Source organism: Dromiciops gliroides, chromosome 4 (assembly GCF_019393635.1).
Source record: "Dromiciops gliroides isolate mDroGli1 chromosome 4, mDroGli1.pri, whole genome shotgun sequence".
Lineage (NCBI taxonomy): Eukaryota > Metazoa > Chordata > Mammalia > Microbiotheria > Microbiotheriidae > Dromiciops > Dromiciops gliroides.
Genome location: NC_057864.1, coordinates 313,592,888 through 313,611,933, shown reverse-complemented (window position 1 = coordinate 313,611,933; position 19,046 = coordinate 313,592,888). Strand labels below are relative to the sequence as shown.

The 19,046-nt window shown below is 39.7% G+C and overlaps 1 protein-coding gene across 1 annotated transcript in view; it reads left to right on the top strand.

Moving 5' to 3' along the window:
* Window positions 1-15,382, top strand: part of GABRR1 (gamma-aminobutyric acid type A receptor subunit rho1) — a 66,612-nt gene extending 51,230 nt beyond the window's left edge. Inside the window, exons 6-10 of the mRNA XM_044005618.1 lie at window positions 3,297-3,379; window positions 7,808-7,948; window positions 9,556-9,708; window positions 11,867-12,063; window positions 14,713-15,382. Of these exons, the coding sequence (XP_043861553.1) occupies window positions 3,297-3,379; window positions 7,808-7,948; window positions 9,556-9,708; window positions 11,867-12,063; window positions 14,713-15,003 (865 nt within the window). The 3' untranslated portion in view covers window positions 15,004-15,382. The remainder of the gene's footprint in view (window positions 1-3,296; window positions 3,380-7,807; window positions 7,949-9,555; window positions 9,709-11,866; window positions 12,064-14,712) is intronic.
* The last annotated feature ends 3,664 nt before the right edge of the window (window positions 15,383-19,046 follow it).

Here is a 19,046-nt window from a genome sequence, read left to right as displayed (position 1 = left end):
AATGAATAAAATGTTAATGTTAAAAGTTATTAAGGTATTTTCTATTTAGTTCTCCGAAGTTGATAGCTCACTTTGACTTTATAGACTTGGTTTTAGTTGAAGCATTTATAAATCATAAAGATTAAATTGCCATACTTGGCAAAGCAGAACAGACAGGGGTACATAAAATCTTGTACATTACATCGTTATTGTAATTGACATAATGTAACTCTATATAAGATCCAAGCAATTTTGAAGCTGGCTTTATGCCCAGAGGGGAACACTATACAGATCAATAAAGAGTCACTTCAGTCCTCATCCCAGTTTGAAACCTATGCAATCTGACATCAGGCTCCTCTGGCAGTGTTGCATGGATGAAGTCATTGGAATTTCATCTCCAAGTTTTGAAATGTGTCCCACAGGAAAGGCTTTTCAAAGAGCTGTGAAATCATACAGTCTTTGAAGTTCTGAGGCTTTTAACTCTCTACTCAAGTGCATCATGTGAGTTTTCCCAGGGCGCATTGCATTGCCAGCAGGATGTTTCAGTTACAGAGGATTTTTGGACTTCTATACCTATTTCCAGAACTGTGCCCCATTTTCCTGTGTGCTTAATCCAAATACTCAGAAAATGTAAAACCCTGACAGCAATCTCTTGTCACATCCTCCAGAGAAGCAGAGATTAAAACAATTATAACACTGAGGATAAATTAATAAAATGAGGAACTGAGGACAGAGCTAAGTTTAAAATGGGGGGAAGGAGGGGAGTGGAATCTGCTTACTTTGAGTGACAAGTCAGCAGTGAGCACATCTTACTCCACTGAAGGGAGGTATTTAAAATATATCCATATATGTATGTATCTATCTATATCTCTATATAGATATAGATAGAGAGAGAATCATTATTTAGTTTTTTAATTAAATTAAATGTTTAAACAATTTGTTTAATTTAATGGAAATTAAATCACATACACATTATCACTATTCATTATTTCAAATAAAAAGATAAGATAGGTAGCAAAAGTGAATAGAAGCAATTAGGCTGATCATCAACAACCCCCTGACCTGCCAATGTACCCCAAAACTCCCTGGATCTTGTTGCCTGCCCTGTAGTTTATCCCTCACGACTGCCATGTCTGCCCATCTGTTCTGTAGCTGAATCCACTTCTTTATATTCTCTTTTAATTAGGGTGAGCTCCTTGATAATAGTGTGTTTCACTTTTCTATTTGTATCCCCAATATTTATCCCAGTGCTTGATAAATAGTATGCAATTAATAAATGCTTTTGTATTCATTTTATTCATTCAACAAACATTTGTTAAGTGCTTCCTTTGTTCCAAGTAGGTATGTTGCACCATTGTGCACAAAATAGTCACAAAAATTCACAATATTCACAAAATAAAGACTCTACCCTGTTAGTTGGATCTCCTACAGAAGATTTATAACAAGGCAGGGTCAGGATGTGAGGTGTGAACAGGTTACCATATGCATGGCCTATGGAATACCTATGTCTATAAAATTACAGATCCAGTCAAGTATTTGGGCAGCTAGGTGGTGCAGTGAGGAGAGCATTAGGTTTAGAATTAGGAAGATTCATCTTCCTGAGTTCAAATCTGGCTTCAGATACTTACTGGCTTTGTGACCCTGGGCAAGTCACTTAACCCTATTTGCCTCCGTTCCTCATCTGTAAAATGAGCTGGAGAAAGAAATGGCAAACCACTCCAGTATTTCTGTCATGAGCACAACTGAAAAAAATGGTTAAAGTATTAAAAAGTCATAAACTACTGGGTGAAACCACTCTGAATCCTATGAGAAAGGAAAAACTATAGAGAAGCTAGACATCTACTGGGAGTTTCAGAATCTACCAGTCGATATTAAAAGCCTCACCTGGTATATTTCAAAGTCAATAAACAGCTTGCTTTTCTACCGCATCTCTCTCTCTCTCTCTCTCTCTCTCTCTCTCTCTCTCTCTCTCTCTCTCTCTCTCTCTCTCTCTCTCTCTCTCTCTCTCTCTCTCTCTCTCTCTCTCTGTTAGGGCCCTTTCCCATCATAACCCACTCTTTAACAATTTCATTTGCTGGGATTCCAAATTGAAGGAGAAACACAAACAGCAGAAGTTAGGGATCTCTGAATGGGACTGAGTCTTGTTGTTTGTCCTTCGTTCTTGAAGAGGATCTTGTCATCAGGGTGATGTCATGACTTGCACTGAATTGGATTTAAGTGAGAGAGGGCTGTGCAAGGTCACCAACTTCATTCTCTCCTCTAGAGTCATATGGGTCCATTGGCAAGATATATATCAGGATTATTGGAGATGGCCCTGGATGTTTAAGACAACTGGGATTAAGTGACTTGTGCAGGGTCACACAGGTAGTATGTGACTGAGGTCAAATTTGAACTCAGGTCCTCGTAATTAATTTCAGGGCCAGTGCTCTATCCACTGTGCCACCTAGCTGTCCCACATTAGTGGAAAGATCTGGAAAATTCATTTAGAATTTTTACTTTCCCAAGTTACATGTAAGAACAAATTTTGACATCAATTTTTTTAAAACTTTGTGTTCCAAATTCTCTTCCTCCTTCCCTTCCCATCCCCTCCCCCCAAGAACTCAATATAAGTTATACATGAGTAGTTATGCAAAACAAGATATGGAAAATTAAGCCTGAAACATCGTAGCTGCTCAGAATTTACAAATCATTGACCTTGAAATGGTTTTTTGATTTACATTACCCAGGTAATTTCCTAAATTCTTCATAGAATACAGACTAGGGAATTGGAGGCAAAAAAGCAAACCAGCAATAGAAAACAAAGTAAAACAAGAAAAATAACCAAGTGCCTTTGTTTATATTCAGAAATAAGATTTTTTCACATGTGTACTTTGAGTACAAGGAAACTAAGAACCCCAACTTTATCCAAAATAAACCTAAGCATTTATGAAGACACAGTTCTTTCAGAAGTCAGATACGAGTTAGAGGAAGTATATGGTTTAGCTCTGACATCAGTATGGTACAAGGGAAAGAGCCATGGATTCTGCATCCAAGGACATGGGTTTGAGTTCTGTCTCTTCTGCTAGGTGGGTTTCTGTGCCTGAGTTTGCTTATCTGTAACATGAGGCAGTAGAACCAGATGATCTTGTCCCAGAACATTTTGTTTTCCAACTTCACCTAAGTCCCAGTGTTCTTAATTACACTGAGGGAGATTAGATGTTAACCCTGCTGGAAAACGGCAAGTGTTGTTTTTGGGTTTTTGTTTTTAATTGGTCATTTCATATTCATTGTGTATTTTACAGGCTCTGAGAGCTTCAATTGTGTCATTTTATTTCTAGGGTCACTGTGACTGCAATGTGCAATATGGATTTCAGCCGCTTTCCCCTGGACACCCAAACATGTTCACTTGAAATTGAAAGTTGTGAGTATAATTGGATCCAGAAATTAAAAACATATCCCTTAGGGGCAGCTAGGTGGCACAGTGGATAAAGCACTGGCCCTGGATTCAGGAGGACCTGAGTTCAAATCCAGCCTCAGACACTTGACACTTACTAGCTGTGTGACCCTGGGCAAGTCACTTAACCCTCATTCCCCCGTGCAAAAAAAAACAAAAAACAAAAAACCAACCCAAGAACAAACAACAACAAAAAACCCAACCATATCCCTTAAAATGGATCCACTTGATTCAAAGCAACAAACATTAAACAACTGTTATGTGCCACACATTGTGATAGATGCTTCAGTTCCAATCCCCCACCCTGTGTCAACTCTTCTTACTTAGAATTATAGGTACTATTCATAGATTCTCTCTCTCTCTCTCTCTCTCTCTCTCTCTCTCTCTCTCTCTCTCTCTCTCTCTCTCTCTCTCTCTCCTCTCTCTCCAGCAATGAGGGTTAAATGACTTTATCCACTGTGCCACCTAGCTGCTCCCGCCCCCCATAGATTCTCTTTTGCCAAAGCGGCAGCTGGTGGTGAAGTGGACGGAGGGCAGGGCCTAGAGTCAGGAAGATCTGAGTTTAAATTGGGCTTCAGACATTTACTAGCTGTGTGACCCTGGGCAGGTCACTTTACCTTTGTGTGACTCAGCTTCTTCAGCCATAAAATGAGGATAATAGCAGTACCTACCTTGTTGTGAGGGTCACCTGAGATCATATTTGTAAAAAGCATTTAGCACAGTGCCTGGCACATGGTAGGTGCCATATAAATTCTTATTCCCTTTCTTTTTTAAAAATTACAGTTATCTATGTGTCTTATCTTCCACCCTCATTTGATCATAAACTCTTTGGTAGCTGGGGCCAGTTCTCTCTCTTTTTTTCTTTTTATTCTTTATATCTCTCCCAATGCCTAAGAACAGAAATCTGTATTTGGTTGGTGTTTAGTAAATGTTTGTTGAATGGACTGATGCTAGATATTACTGCAACACACAAATATTTTTTTCTTAATAGTATTTCATTTCCCCCCCAATTACATGTGAAGATAGTTTTCAACATTCATTTTTATAAGATTTTGAGCTTCAAATTTTTCTCCCTCTCTTCCCTTCCCCCTCCCCAAGACAGCAAACAATCTGATATAGGTTGTATATATACAAATCCACATTAGTCTTGTTGTGAAAGAAGAATTAAGAACAAAAGGAAAAAAACACAGGAAAGAAAAAACAACAACAACCCCCCCCAATCCAAACCAAAACCAACAAAAAATAAAGTGAAAATAGTACACTTCAATCTTCATCCAGACTCCATAGTTCTTTTTCCGTCATGGATTGTCTTGGATCATTGTATTGCTGAGAAGAGCTAAGTTGATCTTCACACAATATTGCTGTTACTGGCAACACAGAGTGGTGTTAGTCCATTTGACCATGGCACAAAAAATTAAATCAAGGATAACTTTAAAATCAAAAGAAATTTCAAGAATAAAATCCAATATGCCTTTCCTATCCTCAAGGGCAGTGGTCTCCAAAGTGGGGGTTCTGCTGTTGTTACTCTATGAAGGGGAGGGGTGAGGTATGAGCCTAAGTGGTCACATCCCACTGTTGAGTAAAGACATTATAAATAAAGACAACACTCCCTTCACTCAGATATGCCAGCTTCCACCCTCCACACTTCTGATCTGGGTTTGGGACTTTCACAGGTACCTTTGGAAAATTCTACCCCTACTCCCTCCCCTTACCCCCACCCCCACCCCATCACCTGGTGACTACAGCAGATGCCCCTTAGAATATGGGCTCTATGCTTGGAGTCAGTGATTGGTGAGTAAGAGCCCTGCCTCCCCTTTTCATTTTGGGTAGGGCAGAGAGAGTCACATAGAGTGAGCAGGGATGGAGAGGTTATGATTTGGAACATAGATTTTATTATATTACCTTCCCCTAAAACCACCCATCTTCTAAACCCTTCTATTGATAGTCACACTATCCTTCTAATCATCCAGCTCTTAGAGCCTCCATGCTGACCCTTCATTCTCTCTTACCTCACATATCTGATAAGTTGCCAAACCTGGTTCTCCTTTCACATCTCTCATATCCACCCCTTCTTTCCACTCACACAGCCATCATTGGCTTTCAGCGTCTGGACTATTGCAATAGTTTTCCAATCAGTTTCCCCACTTCAAGTCTCTCCCTTGCCTAATTTATCCTCCACGGAATTCCCAAAATACTCTTCCTTAAATACAGATTCACCATATCATTTCCCTACCCCAATGACTCCCTATAGATTCCAGAATCAAATATTTCATTTTTATCTCATCCTTCTGAGATTTCTATTTGTGTTTGTGTATTTTGTAATAACTATAATTATTAGTAGAGTAGTACCTATATGTAACCTATAAATAAGTAAACATTCATATTTAGGGGGACACATTCAAAATATTTTTACTTATAGAGGAGCTTGATCAAAAAGATTAGGAGATCACTGGTCTTTTGTTTCAAAAAAGACTTTTTTCATGTTTAAAGACCAGTATCTGGTGGCTCCCATGGCAAACCACCCCCTTTCCCAATATGATAGTAAATTTTAAGGTTATACCCAAACAGGGATGACCTAGTCATCCCTTGGCATCTTCGATATTTTTAAAATATTGATAATGAAACTCCATAGGGACTTTGGATTACTGTTAATTGGAAAATAGGTATTATAAACCCTAGGGACAGCTAGATAGTTCAGTGGCCAGAAGCCTGGGCCTGGAGTCAGGAAGATGCGCTCAAATACAGCTTCAGAGACTATCTAGCTGTGTGATTATAGTTGTCATTTAATCTGTTTTCCTCAGTTTTCTCAACTGTAAGACAAATAATAATAGCAACCTCTCAGTATTGTTGTAAGGATCAAATGAGATCATATTTGTAACACTCTTAGCATACTGCCTGGCACATGTCAGATCAGTCAATAAATATTTTTTCTTTTATTATTTTCCAGTTACATAATAAATATTTATTAAGAGCCTACTATGTTCTAAGCAGTGATCTAAGTACTGGAGATTCCAAAAATGGGGCAAAAGGCATTCCCTGTTCTCAAGGAGCTCCCAATCTAATGGAGGAGACAACAAGCAAATAGGTACAGACAAGCCATGTACAGGACAAATAGGAATTAAGAGAGAGAAAGCACTAGAATAGAAATAGGGAAAGGCTTCCTGTAGAAGATAGATATTAGCTGGGATTTAAAGAAAGCTAAGGAAGGCAGTTGGTACTTAATCAGTTCTTGTTTCCTTCCTTCATAAAATGCTGAATGGAGATAGCATAATGATATGATCCTGTCTACATGGGCCTACTATGGTAAAGAACAATGGATGAGGCCAAAGAGCAGAGACAAAAACAAACAAAATAAAACAAGATTCTTAGACCAGAAACCAAGAGAACATCCACAGAACTGATAACAAATGAGGATATACTCAAACAACAATCAATATTTTTAAGTACCAACTAGATACTAGGGATATCTAGGGGCAGCTTAGTGGTGCAATAGTTAGAGTGCAAGGCCTGGAGTCAAGAAGACTCATATTCCTGAGTTCAAATCTGGCCTCAGACATTTACTAGTTGTATGGCCCTGGCCAAGTCACTTAGCCCTGTCTGCATCGGTTTCTTCATCTGTAAAATGGACTGGAGAAGGAAATGGCAAACCACTCTAATATCTCCAAATGGGGTCATGAAGAGTCAGACATAACTGAAGAATGAATGAACTAGGCACTGGAGATTAAAAAAAAACAAAATAAAATATTCCTACTCCTCAAGGAATTCACATGCTAGGGATTAGGGGGAAGATGACAGAGAATGTACACATATAAATACATACAAAATTATTATGAATATTATTCTTAATTAATTGTTAATATTATTACATATTAATTATTAATGTTACATACAAACACATTCTTAATAATAGATAGGATTTATATATCACTTTGAGGTTTGCAAAGTGCTTTGCATATATTCCCTCTTTGGATAAATAATATGAGGTAATGGGGGGGGTGTTGCCTAAGGTCTCAGCCAAGTAAGTAGCTGAGGGGAGGATTCAAGATCAGGTCTTCCTGAGATCTGTCAGGGAAAAGGAAAAATCAGATGTCTCCCTGGTCCTACCACCATCTCTTTCATATTTTTTTTTGCAGGGCAATGGGGGTTAAGTGACTTGCCCAGTGTCATACAGCTAGTAATTGCCAAGTGTCTGAGGCTGGATTTGAACTCAGCTGCCCCTGAATCCAGGACCGGTGCTTTATCCTCTGTACCCCCAGCTGCCCTTCATCTCTCTCATTTTTAAGTCTTCCTTGACAATATTTGGGGACCCTGCTAATGCACAGTTCTCTTGCCCAGTTCTTTCTGCATTCTTCCTCCAGGTGTGCTGTCTCTGATGCTTTCCTTCTGTCTTTTTAGATGCCTACACAGAAGATGACCTCATGCTGTACTGGAAAAAGGGGAATGATTCCTTAAAGACAGATGAGAGGATTTCCCTGTCCCAGTTCCTGATACAAGAATTCCACACCACCACCAAGCTTGCCTTTTACAGCAGCACAGGCAAGCCTGTTAGAGGGAGGGCCGAGGATGTAGCCTGGGTTTTGCTTTGCTCTTTATTATAATGAATGCTTTTGGCTCCCATAGCTAGCCAGCCTTTCTATGACACTTGAATTCCCAGAAGTGTCTGATGGTCCTCAAAGAGGCAGCATCTTCCTATTTAGGATCTAGGGAATCTGCATCCAAGTTGCATCTCTGGGTGACCCTGGACAAATCACCTTGCTTCTCTGGCCCTCAGTTTCTACATATGTAAAATGAAGGGGCTGTATGCAATGCTTTCTAAGGTCTTTTTCCAGAGCGAAAAGGCTATGAGCCCAAGTTCTCAGGAGCTATAGGATTCTGAAGCCAAAGATGAGACTCCTAAAGAGATGGGTGATTAAGCTGAGGCGATTTGAACATCCTCTTTGCCTAGCAGGTGTATTGGCATTACCTTTGTCAACTGCAGCCTCAGTTTGGCCTTCAGTATCGTATACATCCTACTACCTTAGTACGGCAGGAACTAAGAGAAACTACAAAAAGTACTAGCTATAGAGCTTGCTTACCGGGAAGACTAAGGCTGGTGGAGCACTGGAGCTCTGGAGTTCTGGGTTGGAGTAGGGCTAAAACTGAATTGTATCTACATTAAGTCTGGTACCACTATGGTGAGTGCCCTGGAGCAACAGGAGGATCCCAAAGCATCTAAGGAGGGGCAGAGTGACCAAAGTCAGAAATGGAATGGATCAAAGCTTCTGTGCTGATCAGTGGAGGGATAAGATCTACAAGTGGTTGATGTACTTAGAGCCTGAGCTAGGGAAACCTAGTTTCAGAGAGAGAGGGAGAGAGAGAGAGACAGAGACAGACAGAGGGACAGAGAGACAAACAGAGAGACAGAGACAGGGAGATTGATTTAAGATTTGTAAAGTGATGTGTGTGTATATATACATATATTCATACATATGTATCTATATATCCACATTAGATATCCACATGTATACGTACATACTTGATACATATAAACATATATATGTCAAACATTTCATTTGATCCTCACAACTCTGTAAAGTAGGTTATTATAATTGTATTATTATATAGTATATCATTCCCACTTTTCAAATAAGGAAACTGAGGCAGGCAGAGGTTAAATGACTTGTCTGGGGTTATACAGCTAGTAAGTATCTGAGGTAGGATTTAAACTTCAGTCTGTTCAGTCAGAGGCTCCACTTTGCAGGGTAATATTCACTCTTATCATTTCCCCACTGTATCTTATCAGTCTTATTTTCTTCATTCATAATTCTTTAATATTATGAATATAAGATAAATTTATAAACATGTATCATAGATGAACCTACAAAGGTCTATTTTTCAATTTAATGTAGCTCAACAATTTAACTAAAAATTTTTTTCTTATAAAGTAAGATGGGTCTTATGGGGTTCAAAGGCCAAAAGAAGATGCACTTGATCTTAAGTGTTATTATGCTGGGCACTCATCTGTGTGATGTGGTTAATTATAAAACTTCTTTCTCTACCCAAGTTTTCTTCAATCCTACTTCCAGAGGTATGATGAAGTTTCCCTGGGCGGGGAAAGTGTTTGAGATATCGTGTGCTCTCTTTTTTTTCCCTCTGTCATCTAGGCTGGTACAACCGCTTGTACATTAACTTCACTTTACGTCGTCACATCTTCTTTTTCTTGCTCCAAACCTACTTCCCTGCCACTCTGATGGTCATGCTTTCCTGGGTGTCATTCTGGATTGATCGTAGAGCTGTGCCAGCCAGGGTTCCTTTAGGTAAGGATATCTCAACTACAACCCAGATATTAAACAATATAAATAATTGTTTCAGGGTCTACTTAGGTCTTAAAATCTTCCCCAAACAAGTATTTATAGTAGCTCTCTTTGAGACGGCAAAGAACTGGAAACTGTGGTATATGATCATGATGGAATACTACTGTGCCATAAGAAATGATGAGTTTGATGGTTTTAGAAAAATATGGATAGACTTGCACAAAATAATGAAGAGAGAAATGATCAGAACCAAGAGAACATTTTTATACAGTAACCATAATATTGTTTTAAGAACAACTTTAAGCGACTAAATCATTTTGACTATTATAAATGCCCAAATTAACACCAAAGACCCTATGAAGGAATACGCTATCTGTGTCCAGAGAAAGAACTGATAAACAGAAGCATGTATAGAATAGTTTTACACATACACACACACACACACACACACACACACACACATTTATCTCTAATGCTAGTCATTTATAGCTGGGGGGAGGAAAAAAGGGAAAAAAAGAAAGTTACTGGATAACTTTATTCTATATTTAAAACAAACAGTAAGTTGTTTGTAATAGATTTGCAGTTTCATGTATACTTATTTTTTTCTTCTACTATGTTATAGAAACGCTTGTTTTATTTCTTTAGGTCAGCATAAAATAAACAAATTTTTTAAAAGATTCCCCTTCATACCATTTCATACTGTAAGGTTGTAAAGACACTTAAATTATAGGTAAAATTCCATGATAACGGTTGCCATTTTCTATGTTGCAAAATTGTTTTTATGACCCCACATGAACCACATATACTGCGCCTCATTCATATAATTACAAAAGAATAAATAAAATCTCAGAGCTAAAAGGGACCTCAGTGATCATCTAGTCCAACCCAGTTAAGTGGTTGGCAAGTGGTCTGCCAACATCCACTTGAAGATATTTCAGGGGGAGGGGAACCACCACCTTTTCCACTTTAGGTCAGTTCTAATGCTTAGGAAGTTTTTCCATGATATCAAACTTGAATTTGTCTATTTGCAATTTTCATTTTTGGAAGCAATCAGGGTTAAGTGACTTGCCCAAGGTCACCCAGCTAGGAAATGTCTGAGGCCAGATTTGAACTTGGGTCCTCCTGATTCCAGGTTCAGTGCTCTATCCACTGTGTCACCTAGATGCTCCTATTTGCAACTTTCACCCAAAGCTCCTGGTTCAGCCTTTTGGGACTAAGCAGAGAAAATCTAATCCCACTTCCCTGTGAGATCCTTTCAAATGCTTATTAAGGAGAAACATCTTATACAATAAGATGATATTTAATTTTAAAATATATTTTAAAATTAGGGGGTTGAAATCAAGTCCCAAAATTCAAGGTAGGGAGGCACAACTAGATAACTAGACTTTGATTTTTTTTTCCTAAAAAAAAATCTTAAGAGTTTAGTGGATTATAGGCTCAATATAAGTCAACAATAAAGTAGTAGACAAAAAAACCTAAGAGGTGTATATAGTGACCAGAAAGAAGGTGAAAACTCCACAGTGCTGCAGTCACGGAAGTCCAGGCTGGAATGGATCTTAGTGTTCATCTAATCCAACTTCTTAATTTTGGTAATAAGGAAGGCCCAGAGAATTCAAACAGCATAGTGTATAGAATGGTAGCTCTAGAATCAGGACCTGAGTTCAAATGTCGCCTCAGATACTGTGTAACCCTAGGAAAATCACTTAATCCATCACAGCCTGTTTCCTCATCTATAAAGTGAGTGAAATAGCACCTGCCTCTCAGGGATGTTGTGAGATCAAATGAGATAATATTTGTAAAGCACTTTGAAAACCTTAAATTGCTATATAAATTCTAGCTATCATTAAGTGACTTGCTGAAGTCATGGGTAGGGAGTTGCAAAGAGGGTTTTGAACTCAGGTCTCCTGACTCCAAAGCCAGACTTCTTTTCATGTTATCTATACTCAGCAGCTAGATTTACTCTCTCACAAATAAATTCACTGATTTAAAAATTCCTAGAATTCTTTGCTGAGGGCTCAACCATATAACACAAAGGGGGATATTTTTTTTTGTAAGTGGAAACCCAAGACACACAGAGGCAGAAAAGAACTAATGAAAAGTCTGACAAAGCAAACTGAGCTTTCCTTGTACATGGCCTTATTCTACTGTCGTGTATTTCCAGGTATCACAACTGTCCTCACCATGTCTACAATCATCACTGGTGTTAATGCCTCCATGCCCCGAGTCTCTTACATCAAGGCCGTGGACATCTACCTGTGGGTCAGCTTTGTGTTCGTGTTCCTCTCTGTGTTGGAGTACGCAGCAGTGAACTACCTGACCACCGTACAGGAGAGGAAAGAGAGGGAGCTTCGAGACAAGGTGATGTTATTGTATAACTAAAGCTTTGGGCTTGTGATCAGCAATTAGATAATACATTTTCTCATTCTTTGGCCCTGTGGTTTTCAAAAATGTGATCTAATGATCCCAGGGTCCCCCAGATCCTTTCAAGGTAAAAAATCAAAACTATTTCCATCATAATACCAAGCTGCTATTTGCCTACTAAAACACTCTCTCGGGGGCAGCTAGGTGGTGCAATGGATAAAGCACCAGCCCTGGATTCAGGAGGACCTGAGTTCAAATCTGGCCTCAGACACTTGACATTTACTAGCTGTGTGACCCTGGGCAAGTCACTTAACCCTCATTGCCTCACAAAAGAAAAAAAAAACACTCTTCTTTTCCAACTACATATTTGCATGAGGCTGAATTTTCTTCATTTACTTCAACCAAAACAACCTATCACAACAGATTGAGTACAGAAGTAGATATGAGAATCTAGCTGTCTTCTATTGAGCTGGACATTAAAGACATTTGTAAAAATGTTTAAAATGCCACTCTTCTCACTAAAGTTTTTTGTTTTAGAAAATAGTTAATTTCATAAAAAGTTATTTATGTAAATGTGTAATGGGTCTGTTATTGTTATTTTAACCGTAATTATTCTTAAATATCGGTTTTAATGTCTAATATGGTAAATATTTAACCTAGATAAACATAAGTTCTTTGGAATTTTCAAGAATTTTGTTTTGAGTCTAAAGAGGTCCTGAGACCTAAAAGTTTGAGAACTGCTGCTTTGGCCTGATTAATGCAGTGAGGCAATATGACACAGAATAAAAAACACTGGCTCTGGAAAGAATGTAGCTTCATATTCTGGCTCTGTGTCTTACTGTCTGTGTATCTTTGGAAAAGTAACTTAACCTAGGCCTCCGTTTCCTAGTTTAAAAAATGTTGGGGCAGCTAGGTGGTGCAGTGGATAGAGCACCGGCCCTGGATTCAGGAATATCTGAGTTCAAATCTGGCCTCAGACACTTAACACTTACTAGCTGTGTGACCCTGGGCAAGTCACTTAACCCCAATTGCCTCACCAAAAAAAAAAAAAAAATGTGGAGTGGGGGACAGCTAGGTGGCGCAATGGATAAAGCAGTGGCCCTGGATTCAGGAGTCCCTGAGTTCAAATCCAGCCTCAAACACTTGACACTAGCTGTGTAATCCTGGACAAGTCACTTAACCCCCATTGCCCGCAAAAAAAAAAGAAAAGAAAAGAAAAAAATGTGGAGTGGTTGGACTAAACGATCTGTAAGGCTTCCTCTATATTTATTACCCTCTGATCCTTTCTGGGTAAACTGAAATCAGTAAAAACACGAATAGTTTATATTTATATAAGATGTCCCAAAAGTCTTAGTGAAGTTTTAATAGCTTAAACCTTTAATAGCCTAAAACTTCACTAAGACTTTTGGGACAACCTGTGTAGCCGTCTAAGGTTTACAAAGTGCTTTGCATACATTATTCCCATTTGATCTACATATACATCTCCCATGGTTTTTTCCTCTAGAGTGCCCAATCTCACAGTTTCTGTCCCTCTGTTCTGTCAAATTGCATTTCAAAGTCCATCTTGTCCAGAAAGCTTTCTCTAAGTAGCTACTTAGCAGTAATCTCCTCCTCTACTGTAGTCCTGCAATTGTTGTATTTATCTATATACATTTCTGTTTTTCCTGTATTCTATTCTATTATTTTAGTCTATGGTCTGGTCTAGTCTAGTCTAGTCTCATCTCTTTGAGGGTAGGGGTTAGACCTAATCTTTAATATGTCCTCCCAAGGAGCTTTCCCAAAGGGAATAATAAATACTGAGATAAAACAAAGCTAGTTACATGTCACTTTTGCTCCTTTTATTAAAAAGAATTATGGGACAGTTGGAGCTGCTGCCCAGAACTTCAAAGGACATTCTAGATGGTCACTGCAAGACCTGTGTCACCACCAATATTGGTACCATCATTAGGTTGATGGTGTCTGCCTACCACCTTGTGTTTTTCCTTCCTGAATCAGTTGCTAAGGGAACAGAAAGGGTTGGGAAACATCACCATGGCTACAGTGGGCACCATATTTCCAAAAGAAACCTGGTTTATTCAGGGTGGCAGTGGTCACTCTGATAAAGATGGGAAAACTAGAAGTTTAGCAGATGGTTAGTGGGGCCTCAAGGTTGTTTTAATTTGCATTTTTAATTAATAATGATTTAAGCATTTTTTCGTATGACTAAATTGTTTGGATTTCATCATTGGAAAATTGCCTATTCATATCCTTTGACCATTTATCACTTGGGACAGCTCTGAGCCAACAATGCCTTTCTTTATTCTATCTGATATTAAATAATGTAACAACTCCCTTAAGGTACGTGTGTGTGTGTGTGTGTGTGTGTTTTGGGGATTTTTTTTGGTGAGGCAATTGGGGTTAAGTGCCTTGCTCAGGGTCACATAGCTAGTTAAGTGTCAAGTGTCTGAGGCCAAATTTGAACTCAGGTCCTCCTGAATCCAGGGCTGGTGCTCTCTCCACTGTGCCACCTAGCTGCCCGTGTATGTGTTTTTAAGGAAGAGGGAAACGCAACATTCTTCATTTATGGAAGTGTTCATTTTTGGACTGTCTTTAAGGCTAGCCACACTGAATTAGTTTTTCCTGTTGGTCTCTTTGCCATGTTCACAGCTTCCCTGTACTTGTGGTATACCTCAGCCCAGGGCCATGATGATGGATAGCAGCTACAGTGATGGAGAGGTGAACGATCTAGGAAATTATGTGTCAGACAATGGAGATAAGCAAGACCGGATGATGGTGCAGCTGGCTCTGGGTTCTGAGAGGAATGCCACAAGAAGAAAAAGCCAACGGAGTTATGTGAGCATGCGGATCGACACCCATGCCATTGATAAGTACTCCCGGATAATATTCCCAGCTGCATACATCTTATTTAATTTAATATACTGGTCTATCTTCTCATAAATGTTAGTCATTCTCAAAGCTTCCCTGCTCTACACAGTAGGCACTCCAAAAACAACTACATAAAATAATTAACCTAAAAAGAAAATGGTGGAAAAATATTTTATTTCATGCCATGGATAAGATAAAAAGAACCCGGAGCTCACTTTTATCTTCACCATCACTTCCCATGTGTGGCATTAATATAACATTAAGCAATCATTGTCGAATCACATTTTTCAGGCACTGACTGTATGTACATTACACTAAGTATTATAATAATACATCTACTCAGTGGCATCTGATGGTAGTAACACAATTAGTCTGAAAAAATATGATACTGTGATGTGGGTTTATATCTTATTTCTGGTTCTGCTCAAATTCTTGTTTTTCCGCAGTCCATTTTCAGTTGGGCCCTAGAACTCTTTGTCCTTGCTTATTTTTACAAATATTGCTTAATTCAAATAAATACTTTTATATTCTTTAAAATGAGTAGTGATATCTAAAATGCATTCACGTGGAACCTAAATACCCCATAAGCTCGATTTTTAACTAAGGTGGGGTCTTTTAATACTGATTTATAGCAGTATACTACAATCTGTTCTTTCTGTTACCTTGGAATCCTGAGTCATTGTCATTGAAAGCTATAATAGCGTTCACAATCACGTATTTGACATATGTTGTGTTTTCACGGACTTTTACCTTTCCATGTAGAGGATTCCTTGATAGGAACTGCTTCTGACTTCAGTGGGAAATCCACTCACCAAGAGGAACTTCAGAGAGTACATCTTGGATGCAAACCATCCAGGAGCTAGTAGAAGCTAATTAAGTTATTTATGGATTTCTCCTGTTGTAATCATTACAGTGCTAACTACTATTTCCCCAGCTGGTATATGGTGAATAATTCCAGTGCTCTTCATAGAGGAGGCTTATGATAGGCTTTTTTCCTCTAGGGCAGGGATGCCCAGGAAGACCCCAAAGGGGTCCATGGGTAGATTTCAAGGCCTCTATGAACTTGGATGGGAAAAACTTACATCTTTATTTTAACCAACTTCTACCTGAAATTTAGTATTTCCTTCAATTATTTAAAAGCATGATTCTGAGAAGGGGTTCATGGGCTTTACCAGATAGCCAAAGGAATCCATGATACAAAAAAGGTCAAGTCAAGAAGAGCTGAGGTCCAGTCTTACCCCTGAAAAATGTTTTGTGTGTTACCCTGGGTAAGTCACTTGACCAGTACACATATGTCTGACATACTATAGACACACACACGTACCACAGTTAAGTCTTCAAGAAAAGAATGGGGGGGGGGCAGCTAGATGGCACAGTGGTAAGGCATCGGCCCTGGATTCAGGAGTACCTGAGTTCAAATCCGGCCTCAGACACTTGACGCTTACTAGCTGTGTGACCCTGGGCAAGTCACTTAACTCTCACTGCCCTGCCCCCCCAAAAAAACCCCAAAAAACCCCCCAAAAAAAACTAAAAAGAAAAGAAAAGAATCGGGTATGAAAGTATGAAGTCTATGCACTTTGTTGTTCAGTCGTGTCCATCTGTGACCCCATTTGGGATGGGTTTTTTTTGGCAAAGATACTGGCATGGTTTGCCATTTCTCTCTCTAGCTCATTTTACAGATGAATAAGCTATCCACTGTGTCACCTAGCTGCCTGTGTGGCACATAGCAAGCACTATAGAAAACCTTGGCTACGATGAATATCACATCATTGGAGATACATGGGCAGGTGCCAATTATCAGAGCATTTGGGTTAACCGAATGTCAGATGGTCTCTCCAGGAGTAATAGAATGTTCAAGCTATATCTACCTCTTCATGTAAAATGTGGCATGGTTGTAACCAGGCAACTGGCAGTTTCTCATGTAAAAAGGAATTTCTTGGTGCAGCACTTAGCTTTCCAAAGTGATATTGGTCAGTATTCTGATTCAATCTACAAAGGTATTCCTGAACTTAAATTTCTCCTTCTGTTCAAGCTCTGTGGTTTTATTTTGGATAATCATATCCAAGTTCCCCTACCTCCACAGGCTGAAGTATTACTGGTGGCAGAACATAATGGAATCATACTACCTGTGAGTCAGCTTTGTGTTCGTGTTCCTCTCCGTGTTGGAGTACACAGCAGTGAACTACTTGACCACCGTCCAGGAGAGGAAAGAGAGGGAGCTTCGAGATGTGGAAATTTATTTTGATTTGGGGACCCTACCTTTAGGCTGAGATTAGAAAGCCTTAGGCCCTCAGGGTCTCTCCCCCTCCTCCTCAGCTTCAGCTGAGTGAAAAAGCCCCGTGGGCTATACAAGACGCCAGGTCAGACAGCTGGGGGGGGGGGCAAAAAAAGCCCCCAGCTCTGACCTGAGCGGAGCTATCTGAAGGATCCTGAATGGCCTGTGCTGAGGCATAAGGCTCGAGAGCACACCCCTGACACACACACCAGCTGCAGCTCTGGCTGGTGGATTAGCTTGGTCTGTGGGGGTGAAGGAAGCCCCGAGATTTGAGTGGAGAGAAGAAAAGGTATATATAGACCTGGGAGTTAGCTAGACTCGGAGGAGGAAGGAGACGGACTAGATAGAGGAGGACGGGCTGAGGACGGACTAGATAGACAAGACTCAGGGGTTCGGACAGACAAGAAGAGGTCAAGAGGCAGCTGAGGAGACGGCAAAGATTGGAGACTAGAGACGGGGCTACAAGAACGCTACAAGGACGCAGGAGAAGACGAGAAGGACTAGGAGCAGGAAAAAGAGAGGCCAAAGGGCAAACTGACAGAGCAGACAGACAGGTTACAGGCCTTAATACTAACCAGGGAAAGTGTAACGTGCCCTGAGGCCGGAGGCGGCTAAGGCCCTTATTGTATTCAAGAAGTTCCAAGCAAAGCAGGTGGGAAAGAGAGCAGTGGAAAGAGACCCCAGGAAAGCAGTCAGGTTGTACACTTTATTTCCCTGTATTCCTAATTTGAAATAGTATCTTTTGAATAGAGTCTGCTTTGATTATTTAGTTAAGAGCCTTCTTAATCTTTAGTTTATCAGTTTGGGAGCAGTGTGGTGGAACTTTATAAACGGCCCATATTAAATTAATGAAGTCAGATAGCCAAATAGTCAAAAGTCCCCAGATTAGTCCTCCAGTCAGCTTCAGCCCCCAAATCAGGCCTGATCAATTCAAAAATACTTCAACAGAGACAAGGTGATGTTATTGTATAACTAAAGCTTTGGGCTTGTGATCAGCAATTAGATAACACATTTTCTCATTCTCTGGCCCTGTGGTTTTCAAAAATGTGATCTAATGATCCCAGGGTCCCCCAGATCCTTTCAAGGTAAAAAATCAAAACTATTTCCATCATAATACTAAGCTGCTATTTGCCTACTAAAACACTCTCTCGGGGGCAGCTAGGTGGCACAGTGGATAGAGCACTGACCTTGGAGTCAGGAGGACCTGGGTTCAAATCTGACCTCAGACACTTAACACTTACTAGCAGGCAGGCAGGCAGAGTTTCCACTTTTACTTAAGGCCAGCTGAAGTCAAGGAAGAGGCAGGGTACTGGTAAGATGCTAAATCCTCTTCCAGGATCACATACGTGTACATATAATCACATAAAATGGACTCAATGTGTACCATTTGTACACTTGGGCCCATAAAACAAAGAGACTGAACAACACTAATTGCTGTGTTTTATTTGGCAGCTAGATAATGCTACAACAATCTCTCTCAGCTGACTCGTGAAAGTAGAAAAGGATTCCAAATCTCCATCAAATACAATTCATTCTTCAGCCAAAAAGAAAATGCTCCTCAGTTTTTCATAACCCACAAGAATACTATTCATTGGGGTTTTTTTGTTTGTTTCTGAAGTCTGTGTTTCTTTTAAGGAAAATAGCTGCTATTGATTAACGGAGCTGTCAAAGGATGAGCTCAGCTTTTATCCTTAGATTGAGAAGGGGAACAGATTAAGAGTACAAGTTTTCAGCAGAGGGACATGGACAGTTTCATTTCCCTTGTGAAGCACTTATTGAACTACTCAGATTCCCAAGGGATAAGAACCTAGTAACCTACTAAGAAATGCCACCAGTAGCT